Source organism: Saccopteryx leptura, chromosome 2, assembly GCF_036850995.1.
Source record: "Saccopteryx leptura isolate mSacLep1 chromosome 2, mSacLep1_pri_phased_curated, whole genome shotgun sequence".
Lineage (NCBI taxonomy): Eukaryota > Metazoa > Chordata > Mammalia > Chiroptera > Emballonuridae > Saccopteryx > Saccopteryx leptura.
This window is the reverse complement of record NC_089504.1, coordinates 186,175,888-186,196,310: the sequence shown is the minus strand read 5'-3', so window position 1 is coordinate 186,196,310 and position 20,423 is coordinate 186,175,888. Positions and strand designations below refer to the sequence as shown.

The following is a 20,423-nucleotide window of genomic DNA, read 5'->3' as shown; positions in this document are numbered from 1 at the left end:
AAACACTTCCTTGCATCACATTTTACAGTCCCTTAAATACTTTCAGAAAAGTAGAGCATTTCTGCCTGGGCTGGAAAGCTCAGTTGGTTGGAGCATGACCCCAATATACCAAGATTGTAGGTTCAATTCTTGGTCAGGGCACATACAAGAATCAACCAGTGAATGCATAAATAAGTGTAAGAACAAATCAGTGTTTCTCTTCCTTTCTTTGTCTCTAAAGTCAATTTTAAACAAAACACAAAAACTCTGGCCCTGGCTGGATAGCCCTGTTGGTTGGAGCATTGTCCTGATGCACAAAGGTTTTTTGATTCCCAGTCAGGGTGCACACCAGAAACAGATCAATCTTCCCCCTCCTCTTCCCTCTAAAATTGATAAATTTAAAAAATGTTTTTAACTTTTGAACTTTGGAATTTCTGAGAGAGAAAAATGAAAATGTTGAAGCTTTAATTATAGTGTTGCTTACAGAGACAAGTCATATGCTGTAGAATTCTATTATATATGGAATCACACACACACACATACACACACCCCGCCTGCAAGATTTCCAGAGTTCAAAAAGGATGAGGGCTGCAATTAATGTTTTTTTAAAACTAGGATAAAATGATATCCTTTCTGTTGTCTTCAAGGACTTCGTGAGCTAGTGCTAACTTTGTTTTCAACCTTAAGCTTTATGAATTTACCCCAAATTAAGTATAATATGCCTGTCCTACTAGTTCATAAAAGACTTGAGGTATTTTGTCTGTTAATATTATTATTATGCCTATGCTCTAACACTGAGCCAACCAGCCAGGGCCTATAAGACATTCTGAGCTGAGCATTTGGGGCTTCAGAAAGTCATTGAAGGATGCTAAGAGCAGACCTTCAGTAAATAGATGTATGCCCTTCTCTATGGATAGGTCAAAAGAAGTTATCTCTTCTAGGCAAGGCCAGGCCAGGCCTGGCCTCTAATTCAGAACCTTCCAGGCAGTCAAGGGTAAAGGCAGAAGTTTCTCCCATGTATGCTGCTAAAGTTGCCTTTAGCTCAAAGCAATCTACATACTGCTATGAGGCACTAATCCCATTCATAAGGGCTCTGCACTCATGACCTTGTCTTTTTTTTTTTCTTTTCTTTCTACTTTTTTTTTTTTTTTTTTTTTTGGTATTTTTCTGAAGCTGGAAACGGGGAGAGACAGACAGACAGACTCCCGCATGCGCCCGACCAGGATCCACCCGGCACGCCCACCAGGGGCGATGCTCTGCCCACCAGGGGGCCATGCTCTGCCCCTCTGGAGCGTCGCTCTGCCGCGACCAGAGCCACTCTAGCGCCTGGGGCAGAGGCCAAGGAGCCATCCCCAGCGCCTGGGCCATCTTTGCTCCAATGGAGCCTTGGCTACGGGAGGGGAAGAGAGAGACAGAGAGGAAGGAGGGGGTGGGGGTAGAGAAGCAAATGGGCGCTTCTCCTATGTGCCCTGGCCGGGAATCGAACCCGGGTCCCCTGCACACCAGGCCGACTCTCTACCGCTGAGCCAACCGGCCAGGGCCATGACCTTGTCTTAAAAAGATTTTATTTATTGATTTTACAGAGAGAAGGGGGGAGAGTGAGAAGTATCACTCATAGTTGCTCCACTTTAATTGTTCATTGATTGCTTGTTGCAAGCTCAGGGTTTCAAACCTGTGACCTCAGCATTCCAGGTTAACACTTTAGCCACTGCGCCACCACAGGCCAGGCTCATGACTTTGTCTTCAAAGGACCTCCTTTTAAGACAAGCTAAGAAATACTAGTTAAAACTATGGAGAATTTTAACTTATGCAAGGTTTAGTTACTTGAATTGACATAGCCCTATGTGGAGCTTTGAACTTCTTTCTTATCAGAAGAGTTTGGAAAGTCTCACTGGCTTTTTTTTTGGTATAGTTTTAAGTAGTGGATTACTGTTATTTTATTTATATATATATATTTTTATACTTTTAGATTTTATTCATTTTAGAGAGAGAGAGAGAGATAAGGGGGGAGAAGCAGGAAGCATCAGTTCCCACAAGTGCCTTGACCAGGAAAGCCCAGGGTTTTGAACCAGCAGCCTCAGCGTTCCAGGTCAACGCCCCATCCACTGCGCTACCACAGGTTAGGCTATTTATATATATATTTTTGTGTGTGTGTGTGTGTATTTTTCTGAAGCTGGAAATGGGAAGAGACAGTCAGACAGACTCCCACATGCGCCCAATTGGGATCCACCCGGCACGCCCACCAGGGGGCGATGCTCTGCCCCTCCGGGGTGTCGCTCTGTTGTGACCAGAGCCACTCTAGCGCCTGGGGCAGAGGCCAAGGAGCCATTCCCAGCGCCCGGGCCATCTTTGCTCCAATGGAGCCTCGGCTGCGGGAGGGGAAGAGAGAGACAGAGAGGAAGGAGAGGGGGAGGGGTGGAGAAGCAGATGGGCGCTTCTCCTGTGTACCCTGGCCGGGAATCGAACCCGGGACTTCTGCACGCCAGGCCGACGCTCTACCACTGAGCCAACCAGCCAGGGCTTATTTATATATATTTTTAAGTGAGAGGAGAGTAGATAGACTCCCGCATATGCCTGGACCCGGGTCCACCCAGCAACTGCTGTCTAGGGCTGATACTGTTCTCAGCACCAGGGCCAATGCTCAAACCTCTTAAGCCACTGGTTGTGAGAGGTGAAGAGAAAGAAAGGAGAGGGAGGGGAAGAGAGGCAGATGGTTGCTTCTCATGTATGCTCTGACTGGGGTTTCAGGCCGGGGCATCCACACACTGGACCAGCGCTCTATCCATTGAACCAACCAGCCAGGGGAAGTAGTGGATTATTTATGTAAGTTTGCTAAAGTGAAAACAATTTTGCATCTATAGGTGTGTTACTCTTTTTTTTTTTTCCTGAAGTTGGAAATGGGGAGGCAGTCAGACAGACTCCCACATGCACCGGACCGGTATCCACCTAGCAAGCGCACCGGGGGTGGGGGGCGTGATGCTCGGCCTCTCTGGGGCATTGCTCCGCTGCAACCGGAGCCATTCTAGTACCTGAGGCAGAGGCCACAGAGCCATCCTCAGCGCCCAGGGCCAACTTGGCTCCAATGGAGCCTCGGCTGCAGGAGGGGAAGAGAGAGACAGAGAGGAAGGAGAGGGGGAGGGGTGGAGAAGCAGATGGGCACTTCTCCTGTGTGCCCTGGCCGGGAATCGAACTCGGGACTCCCGCATGCCAGGCCATTGCTCTACCACTGAGCCAACTGGCCAGGGCAGGTGTGTTACTCTTAAACTGAATTAACAGACTTACACTGTCGTTATGAATTTTGCCAATGTTAATATAAAGCTAGAGATAGATCCCATAAGTTTAGGAGCTAGAGTTAAAGCTAAGTAAACTCTCTCTAGGTTAAGAGGAGAAAAAGATATGATCCTCGTTGCAGACAAAAAGGGATTTCATAAATCTATTTCCCTTTGAAATGAATGAAATTTTTTTTTTAGAGAGAGACGCAGGTAGGGAGAGAGATGAGAAACATCAACTTGCAGTTGTGTCACTTTAGTTCATTGATTGTTTCTCATGTATGCTTCGACTGGGGGGCTCAAGCCAAGCCTTTGAACCAACTCTTGCTCAGGCCAGCATCCTCTGGGTTTTAAACCTGGGACCTCAGCGTCCCAAGTTGATACTCATATCTACTGTACCACCACTGGTAAGGTGAGTGAATATATGTTAATTACTGGTTTAGGTTGTTTAGGGGTCCCTCAGTACATTTTAGATAGTTTAGATCAGGGTCACCTAGTAAATATTAGACTTTGTAGGCCACAGGAAATCTCCTGGTCTTGGTTTCTTTGTTTTTGTTTTTGTATTTGTATTTTTCTGAAGTTGGAAACGGGGAGGCAGTCAGACAGACTCCCGCATGCGCCTGACTGGGATCCACTGGCATGCCCACCAGGGGGCGATGCTCTGCTCGTCTGGGGCATCACTCTGTTGTGACCAGAGCCATTCTAGCGCCTGAGGCAGAGGCCATGGAGCCATCCTCAGCGCCTGGGCAAACTTTGCTCCAATGGAGCCTCGGCTGCAGGAGGGGAAGAGAGAGACAGAGGAAGGAGAGGGGTGGAGAAGCAGTTGGGCGCTTCTCCTGTGTGCCCTGGCTGGGAATCGAACCCAGGACTCCTACAAGCCAGGCCGACGCTCTACCACTGAACCAACCAGCCAGGGCCGCTTTTCAACTCTTTAAAAATATAAAAAACCATTTTTGGCTCCTATGGTTTAGATCTTTAATTTTCTTTTTATTATTGTGAAAATGATTGTATTAGCTAAGGCTGCCATATTGAAGTGCCAGAGACAGGGTGAGGTAAGCAGTGTATTTTTTCACAATTCTGGAAGGTGTTAGTTTGAGATCAGGGTGTCAGCAGGGTCAGTTTCTTCTGAGGCCCCACTTCTTAGCTTCCCTTAGGTTGCACATAACTATCTTCTGTGTTTTCTCAAGGTCTTTCCTCCTTTTTTTTTTTTTTTTTTTTTTTTTTTAATTAAAAAAAAAATTTATTTTTATTTATTCATTTTAGAGAGGAGAGGGAGAGACAGAGAGAGACAGAGAGAGAAGGGGGGGAGGAACTGGAAGCATCAACTCCCATATGTGCCTTGACCAGGCAAGCCCAGGGTTTTGAACCGGCGACCTCAGCATTTCCAGGTCGACGCTTTATCCACTGCGCCACCACAGGTCAGGCCAGGATCTTCCCTCTTTAATGGTGTCTTTTTTAGCGAGAGAGAAGGGGGACAGATAAACAGGAAGTGAGAGATGAGAAGCATCAACTTATAGTTGCAGGACTTGAATTCTTCATTGGTTGCTCTCATATGTGGATGGGGGGCAGGGGCTCCAGCCTAGCCAGTGGCTTTTTGGGCTCAAGCCAGTGTGACCTCGGTGTCCCAGGTCAGTCAATGCTCTATCTAGTAGGCCACCACTGGTCAGGCTCTTTGTGGTATCATTTAACTTGTTCCTTTTCTTTCTGTAGACTGAAATTAAATTTACTGTGGAATGTATCATGTTACATCAAATTAAAAGGAATGTGTTTGGTTGTCTCACTTTCAGTGATGCTGAGATCTTAAGTTCTTTATCAGTTGTTAGTCTTGTTGCTGTTGTTAATCATTTTATCCATTGATGTTCACTGCCAAGTCAAAGGGCTGCAAAATAGTGATACCCCCCTTGTTTTAGTCCACACCAAAGCTGGAATTCTGTAAAGAAGTTTCCTTTGTTAACTGGCCCTATTCAGTTATGAATAAAGGTTCATAAAGGGAAAGTAGGGACAGTACTTGATTCTCTTTAATTACCAATCTATAAAGAAATTGGAGCCTGTATCATCTTTTAGTGATATAAAATTATAGGTAGTAGTTTGTCTTTTCTTTTGTTAATATGACTCGAGTTTTATATTCAGTGTATTGAATCAATTTGCAGTCATTCTTTCTGATGCTGTAATTGTCATTGGCCAATGTGAGAGACCTTAATTATTGCCTCTTGTGTTTTTGGGGGGGTGGGGTTTGCCTCTTGTTTTGACTGACCTCTTCCTTACTAGCCTTATTTGCACAAGATGTCTCAAGGTCATCTATATTTCCCACCTCAGGCCTGAGATCAGCCATCTCTCTGTAGGAATTCTGGTTTCTTTTAGTTAGAAATGCATAGTAGTATTGAAATAATAAAATTAATCTGTTCATTGCCCCAGATTGTTATCATTAGTGCTTTTTTTAAATAGGGCTTATCTGGTTACTTTTTTTTTTTTTTTTTTTTTTTTTTTTTTTTTTTTTCATTTTTCTGAAGCTGGAAACGGGGAGAGACAGTCAGACAGACTCCCACATGAGCCCGACCGACCGGGATCCACCCGGCACGCCCACCATGGGGCAACGCTCTGCTCACCAGGGGGCGATAATCTGCCCATCCTGGGCGTCGCCATGTTGCGACCAGAGCCACTCTAGTGCCTGAGGCAGAGGCCACAGAGCCATCCCCAGCGCCCGGGCCATCTTTGCTCCAATGGAGCCTTGGCTGCGGGAGGGGAAGAGAGAGACAGAGAGGAAAGCGCGGCGGAGGGGTGGAGAAGCCAATGGGCGCTTCTCCTGTGTGCCCTGGCCGGGAATCGAACCCGGCTCCTCCGCACGTTAGGCCGACGCTCTACCGCTGAGCCAACCTGCCAGGGCCTTTATCTGGTTACTTGAATTTGAAAGTCCATAAACCTAGTCATTTAAAGTTTAATTATTAAGTTAGCAAATATTTTCTTTTTTTTTTTTAATTTTTTTATTTATTTATTCATTTTAGAGAGGAGAGGGAGAGACAGAGAGAGGAGAGACAGAGAGAGAGAAGGGGGGAGGAGCTGGAAGCATCAACTCCCATATGTGCCTTGACCAGGCAAGCCCAGGGTTTCGAACTGGCGACCTCAGCATTTCCAGGTCGACGCTTTATCCACTGCGCCACCGCAGGTCAGGCCAGCAAATATTTTCTTTTTTTTTTCTTTTTTTTTTTTTTTTTTTTTTTTTTCATTTTTCTGAAGCTGGAAACAGGGAGAGACAGTCAGACAGACTCCCGCATGCGCCCGACCGGGATCCACCCGGCACGCCCACCATGGGGCGAGGCTCTGCCCACCAGGGGGCGATGCTCTGCCCATCCTGGGCGTCACCATGTTGCGACCAGAGCCACTCTAGCACCTGAGGCAGAGGCCACAGAGCCATCCCCAGTGCCCGGGCCATCTTTGCTCCAATGGAGCCTTGGCTGCGGGAGGGGAAGAGAGAGACAGAGAGGAAAGCGCGGCGGAGGTGTGGAGAAGCAAATGGGCGCTTCTCCTGTGTGCCCTGGCCAGGAATCGAACCCGGGTCCTCCGCACGCTAGGCCGACGCTCTACCGCTGAGCCAACCGGCCAGGGCCTAGCAAATATTTTCAATTAAAGAACTATGTTGCCTGACCATGCGGTGGCGCAGTGGATAGAGCGTCGGACTGGGATGCCGACGACCCAGGTTCGAGACCCCGAGGTCGCCAGCTTGAGCGCGGGCTCATCTGGTTTGAGGAAAAGCCCACCAGCTTGAACCCAAGGTCGCTGGCTCCAGCAAGGGGTTACTCGGTCTGCTTTAGGCCCGCAGTCAAGGCACGTATGGGAAAGCAATCAATGAACAACTAAGGTGTTGCAATGCACAATGAAAAACTAATGATTGATGCTTCTCATCTCTCTCCATTCCTGTCTGTCTGTCCCTGTCTATCCCTCTCTCTGACTCTCTCTCTGTCTCTGTAAAAAATAAATAAATAAAAATTAAAAAATAAAATGAACATTATTTTTTAAAAAAAAAACTGTTACCACATACTGAGAATTACTGTTTGGGCAAGAAAATGAGTAGAAATAATGTGTGACCTATTCATAAAACTGTAAAATTATATATTGGTTATACAGGGTGGGGCTATAATAGGTGTACATTTGTGAATACATGAAGCTCATGCTTTATTCTTGCATTATTTATTGTATTTAGTTTTCATACAAACAACTGTTAACCTACTTTTGCCTCACGGGGTCCAGTATTACTAACACACTCACATTAGCCTGACCTGTGGTGGTACAGTGGATAAAGCCTTGACCTGCAATGCTGAGGTTGCCAGTTCAAAACTCCAGGCTTGCCTGGTCAAGGCACATACAGGAAGCAACTACTATGAATTGATGCTTCCCGCTTCCCCACCCCTTCTCTCTCTCTCTCCTCTCTCTTAAATCAATAAAAGTTAAAAAAAATACATTAGAGTTTGTGATTCCATAGTTCATAGAAGTTTGGTTAGACATCTTTTTCAGAGGCATTTAAAAGTCTCTTTTTTTTTTTTAACCAACCAACAGATGCCTTAAAAAGTAGATTCACCCTTGCTGATTTGCTGGTATTTAGATTTTGGATACTGCCAATGTAATTCTTAGTTTACTTTAGATCTGATACCAGTTTTCCAGAATTGAGTGACTAGTCAAGTTTAACAGTTGTATAAAAATATTGGTGAACAGTTAATTTCAACTTTTATTTGTAAAAGGGACTTGAAACTGCTACTCCTTAGGGCTGAGAATTTCAGAGCTTCGTAACACAACAGTTTTTTTTCAATTGAGTTGATTTATGAGTAGTATTTTAACATACAATAACTAATACTTTTAAATTTTATTATGCCTGTCTGTCCCTGTCTATCCCTCACTCTGACTCTCTCTCTGTCTCTGTAAAAAAAAAAATTAAATTTTATTATGCTGGATTTTTTTTTTTTTTAAGAGATCAGTTTGTTGTTCCACCCATCTGTTTATTTACTGGTTGATTCTTGTATGTGCCCTGACTGGGGATCAAACTCACAGCCTTAGTGTATTGGGATGACGCTCTAACTGAGCTACCCAGCCAGGGCTTTAACTTTTATTTTCAAATAATCTTAGGTGTACAGAAAAATTGAAGTATTTATCACATATAATTTTTCTTTTAATTTATTGATATGCCCTGATCAGGGATTGAATCCGCAACTTTTCATATCAGAACAATGCACTAAACCAACTAAGCCATTCAGCCAGGGCCATCACGTACAATGTTTATCAACTATTAGTCAATTATATTTGCTTCTAGCAGTTTTTTTAAGGTTTTATTTATTGCCTGGCCAGGCAGTGGTGCAGTGGATAGAGTGTCAGCCTGGGACACTGAGGACCCAGGTTCAAAACCCCAGGTCGCAGGCTTGAGGGGGCTCATCTTTGAGCAAGGGATTACTTGGCTTGGCTGGAGGGCTTCCCCCTACACACACTCCCCGTCAAGGCACATATGAGAAAGCAATCAATGAACAACTAAGGTGCCTCAACTATGAGTTGATGCTTTTCGTCTTTCGTCCTTTTTGTCTGTCTCTCTCTTGCTTTAAATATATATATACAAATACTGATCGATTTACAACCTATGCAACTTACGACCATTTGACTTTACGACCACAATCACTAGCCACGACTGCTCCGTGTCTGGCAGTGCGTGTTGCCCAGCTGGGCGCATGGACAGTATGGACGAGCTTCCGGCAGCACTACCATCTCCGTGTGCACCATTTCAACTGTTATCTCGGACTCGGTACAGCAATTTGTGTTTTGTGTCTTGGATATTTTTCATCAAACCCCTCCCAAGATGTCTGCCAAGTGGAAATTGTCTTTGCAAATATTAAACCAGTTGTACTGGTAATGCAGTGTTTTACTTAAACCTGACAAATTTAAAATTAAGAAACAAAATGGTGTAGAGATGATACAAATGGCATAAAATGAACAAAGAAAATTATATATAACAATAATGAAAAATTATGATAAAATATGACTTAAAGATTTTTTTTATTATTATTATTATTTTTCGTATTTTTCTGAAGTTGGAAACAGGGAGGCAGTCAGACAGACTCCTGCATGCGCCGGATCGGGATCCCTCCCTCCCCCGCATGCCCACCAGGGGCCGATGCTCTGTTGCAACCAGAGTCATTCTAGCGCCTGAGGTGAGGCCATGGAGCCATCCTCAGCGCCTGGGCAAACTTTGCTCCAGTGGAGCCTTGGCTGCTGGAGGGGGAGGGGTGGAGAAGCAGATGGGCGCTTCTCCTGTGTGCCCTGGCCAGGAATCGAACCCGGGACTCCTGCATGCCAGGCCGACACTCTACCACTGAGCCAGCCGGCCAGGGCCGACTTAAAGATTTTTATAACATTATTTCACAGTACTGTACATATAGCCTACTCAACTTAAGACCAAATCGTGTTACGACTGGTCTGTTGGAACCAATCGTGGTCGTAAGTCAAGCACTAGCTGTATATTGATTTTACAGGGGAGAAGAGAGAAGTATCAACTCATAGTTAATTGTTCCTTTCTTGCTTGTCATATATACCTTGAACTAGGCAAGCCCAAGGTTTCAAACTGGCAACCTCAGTGTTCCAGGTCGACGCTTTATCTACACTGCCACCGTAGGCCAGGCACTTTTAGCAGTTTTTTAGCCATATTTTAATGGATAAGTAGAGCTCTAGGCAACTGACATTTTGAAGACAGGGATGATACTGTATTACAAAGAACAGGAGCACATGAATAATAAGGAAAAGGCAAAAACTCTAATATATTGAGTACATGTATAGATAGTATAAAGGTGAGGCTGTAAAGAAATTTAATTCACCTAATGTCATTTAATTTTTTTTCCTTTTTTTTTTTTTTTATAGAGATGGGAAGGGAGAGATGAGAAACATCAACTCGTAGTTGCGGCACCTTAGTTGTTCATTCGTTGCTTCTCATATGTTCCTTGACTGGGGGGCTACAGCTGAGCCATTGACCCCTTACTCAAGCCAGCAACCACGGGATCATGTCAATGGTTTTGCACTCAGGCCAGTGACATGAGGTTTTGGAACCTAAGACCTCGGCATCCCAGGTTGATGCTCTATCCACTGTGTCACTACTGGTCAGGCAAAAATTTTTATTGATTGATTCTAAGGGGGTTGGGGAGAGAGAAAGAAACATTGATTTATTGTTCCACTTATTTATATGTTTGTTGGTTGCTGCTTGTATGTGCCCTCACCACTGGGGATTGAACCCACAACCTTGGGTATCAGGAAGACACTTAAACCAAGTGAGCTACCCAGCCAGGAGTTGTAATGTCATCATTTAGAATCATAAGTTTGTTAGAAAGATTTGTTTGCGCAGGGGGGGAAAAATGGCTGCCTTTCATAGTCAGAAGTAAGCTCAGGTGAGAACTTGTTTGAGAATAATTACTGTCTTTTCTCATACTTTTAAATTTCAATCCCCATAGTTTCTAGTATTCATTGTAAGTAAAAATGTTGACTACTACATGTACTATTTGATAGTGGATTAGTTATAACTTTTTAATTCTGTGAAGTTTAATATTAGAAGCAGGACTCTGAAGGAATGGTTTACAAAATTTGACAGGGCTACCTAAATAGTTAACTCTACTGAGCATTGTTTTAATTTGAAATCCTTTTTTTTTTACAAGTCAGTGTCATTGTGTTTTAACTTGAAAAGTAGCTGTTAAGAGTAAATATTTAGTTTTCTTTAGAAATTGTAATAAATACCCTGGCTGGATAGTTTGATTTGTTAGAACAGTGGTCCCCAACCTTTTTTGGGCCACAGACCGGTTTAATGTCAGAAAATATTTTCACGGACAGGCCTTTAGGGTGGGACGGATAAATGTATCACGTGACTGAGACAAGTGTCAAGAGTTGAGTCTTAGACGGATGTAACAGAGGGAATCTGGTCATTTAAAATAAATAAAACATCGTTCAGACTTAAATGTAAATAAAACGGAAATAATGTAAGTTATTTATTCTTTCTCTGTGGACTGGTACCAAATGGCCCACGGACCGGTACTGGTCCGTGGCCTTGGGGGTTGGGACCACTGTGTTAGAACATAGTTTAGAAGTTCAGAGGTTGCCATTTGACCCCCTGTCAGGGTATATACAGGAACAGATCTATGTTCCTCTCTCTTCCCCTCTCTCACTAAAATCAATTTTTTAAAATGTTTTAAGAAAAGAAATTGTAGTAAACTGCCTTAAAGTAGTTAATGCTCTAATGGAATAGAGAAATGTTATTTATATGCCAAACTTTGGAGGTTATGTAAATATTCAGTTAATGAATTTCAGCTTTGTCTAATTTTATCCCTTTTAGGCAGCCTGCTTCTGCGAAGTGGTACGATCGAAGGGACTATGTCTTCATTGAATTTTGTGTTGAAGACAGTAAAGATGTTAATGTAAATTTTGAAAAATCCAAACTTACATTCAGGTAGATTTCCATTTTACATAATTGGGTAAATCTTATTTCAGACAATTGAATAACTTTGGCTTGCTTGTTTTGTGTTTTCGCTGAAGTTAATTTTACTAATCTTTACCTCTTTGAAGAGGCTCATTTTTTTCTTCTTTTTTCACAGTTGTCTTGGAGGAAGTGATAATTTTAAACATTTAAATGAAATTGATCTTTTTCACTGTATTGATCCAAATGTAAGTAGTCTTGATGCTTTAATATTGATTTAAATCATGAAGTGTAGACATAATGTCAATTACTCTTTTTATCAGTAAGCACTAATTTTTTTTTTAACAGTTCAGAGAGCTAACTAGTTATATTTATTTATATTTTGTGGTGTTTTCCCCCTTCTAACCTCTTTTCTGCATACTCATTTTGTTTTTCTTTTCATTATTAGACTCTAAGTATGGAATCTTTTAACTGTTCTATGATTATGCCATATTCGTTTTTTTTTTTAAGTTTTCATTCTATTCACCTTGTATGGGGAAGAAAATGGACTCTTTTGCAATTGGATAGCTTGTGAAATTTTTAGTAGTTAGAGGTTGTTTCAGAGTTCAGGGAAAATGTAGGGAAAGAAAAAGAGGTGAGGAATGACAAGCTTCTTCTTATAGTGATACTGGAGAGATAAATGGTATGATAGTGCTTTCATTTTTGTTTTTAGGATTCCAAGCATAAAAGAACGGACAGGTCAATTTTATGTTGTTTACGAAAAGGGGAATCTGGCCAGTCATGGCCAAGGTTAACAAAAGAAAGGGCAAAGGTAGGTTTCTTTTTTTTTTTTTTTTTTTTTTTTTTTTTTTTTAATTATTATTATTGAAAGTTTGATGGTTTTACTTTAATAAGAAATACATTTGTTTTGTATAAGGAACATAGTGTTTGTTTCATAGTTAAGTATTACCAGTCTTGTGTCTGTGTTTTTCTCTATTTTGAGATTTCATTCGTTTTAACTGAAGGCCTGGTGTGGTCAGAATAAGATCAGTCATTAGTTGATGCAGAATCTTTTGCATTCAAGAGGCAGACTTAACTTAGATGCCTTTCTTACTTACACAGGGAGCATATTGTGGTACTACCAAATAAAATAAGTTAACCAGGTATCTTGGCATAGTTCCTACCAGTGAATCTGTGTTGTAGCTTTGAAAAGTAGGTTTGTTTTTAAAAAGCTTCATGAAACTGTATTGATTTCACTTTGATTTTTCTAGTCTGTTGTTTTGTGCTAATTTCATGACTCACTAGTGTGTATGAACCCACAGTTCAAAAAAATGTAGTTTTAAGGTACATCAATGAATGCTAGTTAACCTAACCATAGGGTGATATTTGTATTGGTCTATAGCTTAATTGGCTTAGTGTGGACTTCAATAATTGGAAAGACTGGGAAGATGATTCAGATGAAGACATGTCTAATTTTGATCGTTTCTCTGAGGTAAGTTCTTTTAAATACATTCTTCTGCCTTCCTTCCCAATATATTTCTGAGTGGTGAATTTTATTTGGTTTGAAGGCATCTAGTGTTATTTAACCCATAGCATTACTTTACTTAGAAAGCCATTCTACAGTAAAACTAAATAAGATCTTTATTTATTTATTTTTTACAGAGACAGAGAGTGAGTCAGAGAGAGGGATAGACAGGGACAGACAGACAGGAATGGAGAGAGATGAGAAGCATCAATCATTAGTTTTTCATTGCGCGTTGCGACACCTTGTTCATTGATTGCTTTCTCATATGTGCCCTGATCGCGGGCCTTCAGCAGACCGAGTAACCCCTTGCTGGAGCCAGCAACCTTGGGTTCAAGCTGGTGGGCTTTTCCTCAAACCAGATGAGCCCGCACTCAAGCTGATGACCTCAGGGTCTCGAACCCGGGTCTTCTGCATCCCAGTCCGACGCTCTATCCACTGCGCCACCACCTGGTCAGGCCTAAATAAGATCTTAACAATAGTCATTTAATCCTAAAATGTACAGTTTTTTTAATACTAGTGTTAAGTTCTGCCTGACCAGACGGTGGCGCAGTGGATAGAATGTCAGATGGGGATGTGGAGGACCCAGGTTTGAGACCCCAAGGTCACCAGCTCTAGCGCAAGGTTGCTGGCTCTAGCAAGGGGTCACTCGCTCTGCTGTAGCCCCCTGGTCAAGGCACATATGAGAAAGCAATCAATGAACAAGTAAGGAGCCACAATGAAGAACTGATGTTTCTCATCTCTCTTCCTTCCTCTCTGTATGTCCTTATCTGTCCCTCTCTCTGTCTCTGCCAATAAATAAATAAATACATACATACATACATACATACAAACTAGTGTTATATTCTAAAATTGATGTATAAAGCCTTGATAGCTCAGTTAGTTGAAGCATTGTTCTGATGTGCCAAAATTGTGGGTTCAATCCCCAGTCAAGGCATATGCAGTGGTCAACCAATGAATACATGAATTTCAATAATTATATCTCTATCCCTCCCTCTTCTCTCCCTCCCTCTATCTCCCTCTCTCCTTGTCTGCCCTTCCTCTCTCCTTCTCTTTCTCTAAAATCAAATTTTTAAAAAAGTATATATATAAAGACCAAAAATAAACCATACAGTCAATCAGTGCCATGAAACTGGTTTTTATTTCAACACTGGAACAGATTTTTTTTTTTGGACCATGAGTATAGTAATTGGCTAGCATTTTGGAGCCATGTGATATGAATATAAACCTTTAAACACAAGAATCATGGTGAGGCCCTGGCCAAATAGCTCAGTTGGTTAGAGTGTTATCTCAGTATGCCAAGGTAGTAGATTCCATCCCTGGTCAGGTTATATACAAGAATCAATCAATGGCCTGACCTGGTGGTGGCACAGTGGATAGAGTGTCAGACTGGGATGCGGAGGACCCAGGTTTGAAACCACAAGGTTACCAGCTTGAGCACAGGTTCACCAGCTGAGCATGGGGTCACTAGCTTAAGCCCAAAGTCACTGGCTTGAGCAAGGGGTCACTCTCTCTGCTGTAGCCCTCCCCCCCTCAAGGCACATTATGAGAAAGCAACCAGTGAACAACTAATGTGCCGCAACGAAGAATTGATGCTTCTCATTTCTCTCTCCCTTCCTGTCTGTCCGCCTCTCTATCTTGTCAAAAATTTAAAAAATAAAAAGAGAATCATCCAATGGATGCATAGATGGTGGAACAATAAATCGGTGTTTCTCTTTCCCTCTTCCCTATTCCCTTAATTTCAAAAGAGGGAAGGGAGGATATTCATGTGATTTCCCTCAACTCCACTATTTCTTACCTGAGTATTTGGTGCCATCATTTTCCCAGTTGTGCAAGTAACAACTTCTTAATACTGTTATCTTTCACTGCCTTTCTATTCAGTATAATTTTTACTGCATCTATATCTATTGCCATTGTATCCTCAGCACCTCACATTGTGCCTGGCACATTTTGAGCATTTTTCCTGCTGTAAGAAACTTAACCAAGGTGTTCAACATTGTCTTCAGACATAGGGAAGATTTACTAATTGCTCATATTTGACTGGATTGCCCAGAATTTTTATACTGAGAGAAATTTGACTAGGTATTTAACTCTACAGTCCAGGTAAGCACATATACACTGCTCACAAAAATTAGGGGATATTTCAAAATACATATGAAGCCTTGAAATATCCCCTGATTTTTGGGAGCAATATATATTTTTTAATTTGTTGATTTTAGAGAGGGAGTGAGGGGGAGAGAGAGAGAAACATTGATTTGTTCTGTTTATTTATGCACTCATTGATTCTTTTTTTTTTTTTGCATTTTTCTGAAGCTGGAAACAGGGAGAGACAGTCAGACAGACTCCCGCATGCGCCCGACCGGGATCAACCCAGCACGCCCACCATGGGGCACGCTCTGCCCACCAGGGGGTGATGCTCTGCCCATCCTGGGCGTCGCCATGTTGCGACCAGAGCCGCTCTAGCGCCTGGGGCAGAGGCCAAGAGCCATCCCCAGCGCCCGGGCCATCTTTGCTCCAGTGGAGCCTTGGCTGCGGGAGGGGAAGAGAGAGATAGAGAGGAAGGCGCGGCGGAGGGGTGGAGAAGCAAATGGGCGCTTCTCCTATGTGCCCTGGCCGGGAATCGAACCCAGGTCCTCCGCACGGTAGGCCGACGCTCTACCGCTGAGCCAACCGGCCAGGGCCTCATTGATTAATTTTTGTATGTGCCCTGACTGGGGATTGAACCCGCAACCAGGGCATACTGAGACGATCTGCTAAATAGCTGAACTACCCAGGGTCAAAGCATATATTTTTGAAGTCTTTTGATTTTTATTTACAAAGTTATACACGGTTGGTAAATATTTTAAATTGTTAAAAGTTTAAACCATATAGAAAAGTGGTAACTTAAGATAAGATTTTCCCCATCTGATAATATAGGTAGTTTCATCTTTGACTATTTGTACCTCTTTAAATAATACACTACTTGCTTTATGATGAGAAACAACTAAAAAAAAAAAGAAAGTGAGAGACAACTAAAGATGGGAAACTAGTACTTCATATAAGTACATATGTTCTGTTGTTGGTCCCAGTTGATTTTAAGAATACATGGTGTTTATATATGCAAGGTTATTTTCTACTGTGTGTATCTTTTATGTTTATTTTCTATTTCTAACTTAGTTATTGCTGTTTGACCTTTGATTCAGTTTTCAGGCCTTTAATGCAAATTAATCATCCTGAAGGACTTTATTATAGATCATTTATTAGTTCTTCACAATATTCAAAACTATAATGAGAATACCATAATACATATATGTATCAGATAGCTTAGAATACAAAACTTGACAACTACATATACAGCCTGACCAGGCGGTGGTGCGATGGATAGAGCCTGGGACATTGGGGACTCAGGTTCGAAACCCTGAGGTCGCTGGCTTGATCATAGATATGACCCTATGGTTGGTAGCTTGAGCCCAAAGGTCACTGACTTGAACCCCAAGGTCCACTGGCTCAGCTGGAGGGTCTCCCCACCCCCACCCCAGGCAAGGCACATAGGAGAAGCAATCAATGAACAACTAATGTGTTGAAACTTTGAGTTGATGTTCCTCATCTCTCTCCCTTCCTATTTGTGTGTCTCCCTCCCTTTTCTCTCTCTGCCTAAAAAACAGAAACTTTACAAGTACAAATGAATCCCATTCTCTTCCTTAGCCATCAGTGGTAACAGCTATTCAGGAGGATTTAGGTGTTTGATTTCTGTATCATACTTAGATTATCTTGCTGAATGAATTTTAATAACTTCACTTTTCTTTGATGGAACTTAGTTTTGACTTTCCTACAGCTTTTCAGGATTTTATACAATTACTTGTAATCTACCTTTTCCAGAAAGGAAGGTACTTAATGTTTTGCTTTTTTTATTGATGGAAATCTATGGCAGACATAAAGTTTATTCTGGACATGCAAGGTAATAATTAAGGCTTAATTTAACATTATTTTTAAAACTAATTTTTCACTTGAAATAGATGATGAACAACATGGGTGGTGATGAGGATGTAGATTTACCAGAAGTAGATGGAGCAGATGATGTAAGTCTGTAAAATCTTTTCTGTTTACTCTTAATAGTAAGAAACAATGTATTTATAGGTGTTTGATATAGGGTATTTTTGTTCTAACAGAAGGAAAACCAGTTTTAAAATGTGCTTATTTTTGAGGGATGGGTACCTTAGGGAACCTAGTGTCCCAAGGAACCAGATTTTCTTTTCTCTTTTTCTTCTTTTGTAATTATTATTATTATTTATTTATTTATTTATTTATTAAGTGAGAGGAGGGAAGACAGAGAGACAGACTCCCATATGCACCCCACCAGGATCCACCTGGCAAGCCTCCTGCTAGATGATACTCGGCAACTGAGCTATTTTTAGTGCCCGAGGGGGAGGCTCCAGGGAGCCATCCTCAGCACAAGGACCAACTCACTGGAACCAGTTGAGCTATGGCTGCAGGGGTGAGATGGGTGGAGAAAGAGAGATGGGGGAGAGGTAGTGAAGCAGATGGTTACTTCTCCTGTGTGCCCTGTTGGAATTGAACCTGGGACATCCACACCCCAGGCCAACGCTCTACCACTGAGCTAACCGGCCAGGGCCAGGACCAGGTTTCAGAAGAATCATTGCATAGAGACATACATATACCTTATTTGATTAAGAGTAAGTTTAGGGATTGTTTTTGCAAAATAGGTTTTATAAAAGGATTGGTCAGAGATTATAGTAAGCATATGGTTGTTGTGAATCTATAAGAGGATATACTGGTTCATTCTAAACATTCCCCATCTGGCATTCTGTTAAGATCATTATGAAATTTGTTCAATACAGTTAGGAAAAAATACTTGACGATTCACCAGCTATGATTAGAGTTCATTGTCTTCTATCAGTTCAGTGGTCTTTGTATTGAGCCATTTTCTTCTTTCATTGATTGTCAAGAGAGAAGAGAAACCATTTTATACCAAGATTCAGTCTGGTTGATAGGGAGGAATTTAAAGGGTGGGCTCAATTCCTACCAAAAGGCACACATCTCAGCTGTACATCTGTTTGTTTTCAATAAACCTATTATTAAGTCAACTGATTAAGTTCATAAGCCTGATGTAACATATATCTTTGTTACTTTAATGAAAAGTACAGTTCTTCAGATTTTTAAGGCAAATTGTTCAATTAGCAGAGTAATGTTTGATCAACTTGGTAATTTTTTTTTTATTTCCCCTTCTGCAGGATTCACAAGACAGTGATGATGAAAGTAAGTGTCTTTGTAAAAAGAATATTTTACACAGTGATATTTCACATCAAAGATCAAACTCAGGCCCTAGCCGGTTGGCTCAGCGGTAGAGCGTCGTCCTGGCGTGCGGGGGACCCGGGTTCGATTCCCGGCCGGGTCACATGGGAGAAGCGCCCATTTGCTTCTCCACCCCTCCCTCCTCCTTCCTCTCTGTCTCTCTCTTCCCCTCCCGCAGCCAAGGCTCCATTGGAGCAAAGATGGCCCGGGTGCTGGGGATGGCTCCTTGGCCTCTGCCCCAGGCGCTAGAGTGGCTCTGGCCTCGGCAGAGCGACGCCCCGGAGGGGCAGAGCATCGCCCCCTGGTGGGCAGAGCATCGCCCCTGGTGGGCGTGCCGGGTGGATCCCGGTCGGGCGCATGCGGGAGTCTGTCTGACTCTCTCCCCGTTTCCAGCTTCAGAAAAATACAAAAAAAAAAAAAAAAAATCATCAAACTCAAATAAACTAACTTCTTTATAATTTATTTTTAGAAAAATGATTATTTCTTTATGGCTGCTAATAAAACAGCTAACGCAGAAATTTGAATGATTTGAGACTCAATTTTTAAAAATATAGGAAACTATTGAACTGTTGCTGTCTGCTTTTCCTCTAAGACTTTGAATTTGGTGTATCATTTCCTTGTGCTTTATACTAATCTTTTTTAAAATCCTTTCAGAAATGCCAGATCTGGAGTAAGGAATGTTGTCATCACCGGATTTTGAGAAAGAAAATTAACTTCCCTGCAAGATTTCATAATTGAGAGAATTCCTGAGTTGATAGCTCTAAAGGCAGATGATGCATTTGCCACCTTTAACCCATTTTTCAACCTGTTTTTCTTAAAGGCTTCATTAAGGGTTGATAAGTACCATTGTATGGGGCAATTTTAAGTCAGCTAAGGCAGTAACCTTATGCATGAACATTTCTCAGATTTTCATCACGCTGTTGAGGTCCTAGGCAATTGATACAGCAGTTGTGATAAAAACATTTCGCCTAAGTCTCCTTTACTTCATAACATATATACTGACATGATAGGAAGCTCTTGGATTACAGAAAGATAACTAAGTTTTAGATTTTAGAACATGACTCAAACTGGCTGACACAAATTGGTTGATACCTTAAACTGGTAACCTTTGTTCCCTTTGATATATTCAGGATTGTTCCACTAAAGTTTTATTTTTCAAAAATTTACTTCACATTATTGTACATAAGTGATCACTTGTCAGTGTTCCAAATGTATCTTAGCTAAAACTAGTGAATGCCCTAAAAACTTAGATGGTTTTTGAAGCCTATACATTTGGTATTGTTTGACCCTTGAACTTTTACATCTCTTAGCATGGAGGACAAAGAAAGGCTGTACATTGTTGCTTGAGAGTCTGTACATTTAGACCAAATTTGTATTTGCACTGTCAGTATGGCAAATGAGTGGAAAAATGTTAATACACTATTGGATTTTTTTATTTCTTTTTTTGGAACCAGCTTGTACCACGGCTGAAAACCTCAATTTATGTTCATGACAGTGGGGATTTTTTTTTTAATGTCTACATTCTTTCTAATAAACTGTTGGAAGACTTCTTGGCTGTTCTTTTAAGTGTCTGGTTTACTGTAATTTCATGTATATTATTTACTGGACTGAAGTTATTTTTACTTGAGGGAGAATTTGGGATTATTTCTCTGTTTGAAAAAAGGTTTGCTGTAATATCACAGGAAAACTTTTAAAAGTGGATCTGTAATAGCAAATTGTAGATGCACTTCGTAGCAGTTGGAAAAGAAAGTGTGATTTGATTAAAATAAAACAGAATGTGTTGTCCTCTAAATTTTTGAGATTCTGCATTTTGGCAGTTTTTTATTTTCTCCAGCTTCTGCATATTTGTCATAGCCTAGAAAAACTTCATATTTCAGTACTTCTGTGTTTCATAGCTGTGTTAAGTGCTGGTGTTACAAAGATTAATCTTCTAGGTAATTGCTGTGTTTGGAGCTCA

The 20,423-nt window shown here is 41.7% G+C and overlaps 1 protein-coding gene and 2 non-coding genes across 3 annotated transcripts in view; 1 reads left to right on the top strand and 2 right to left on the bottom strand.

Moving 5' to 3' along the window:
* PTGES3 (prostaglandin E synthase 3) overlaps positions 1 to 20,015 on the top strand; it is a 32,473-nt gene extending 12,458 nt beyond the window's left edge. The window contains exons 2-8 of the mRNA XM_066369839.1: positions 11,593 to 11,706; positions 11,852 to 11,921; positions 12,386 to 12,484; positions 13,055 to 13,144; positions 17,170 to 17,232; positions 18,406 to 18,430; positions 19,121 to 20,015. Of these exons, the coding sequence (XP_066225936.1) occupies positions 11,593 to 11,706; positions 11,852 to 11,921; positions 12,386 to 12,484; positions 13,055 to 13,144; positions 17,170 to 17,232; positions 18,406 to 18,430; positions 19,121 to 19,140 (481 nt within the window). The 3' untranslated portion in view covers positions 19,141 to 20,015. The remainder of the gene's footprint in view (positions 1 to 11,592; positions 11,707 to 11,851; positions 11,922 to 12,385; positions 12,485 to 13,054; positions 13,145 to 17,169; positions 17,233 to 18,405; positions 18,431 to 19,120) is intronic.
* On the bottom strand, positions 6,057 to 6,132 carry TRNAV-AAC (transfer RNA valine (anticodon AAC)). Its single transcript has one exon. It is a non-coding gene; the product is annotated as a tRNA-Val (tRNA).
* On the bottom strand, positions 15,780 to 15,855 carry TRNAG-ACC (transfer RNA glycine (anticodon ACC)). Its single transcript has one exon. It is a non-coding gene; the product is annotated as a tRNA-Gly (tRNA).
* Positions 20,016 to 20,423: the final 408 nt, after the last annotated feature.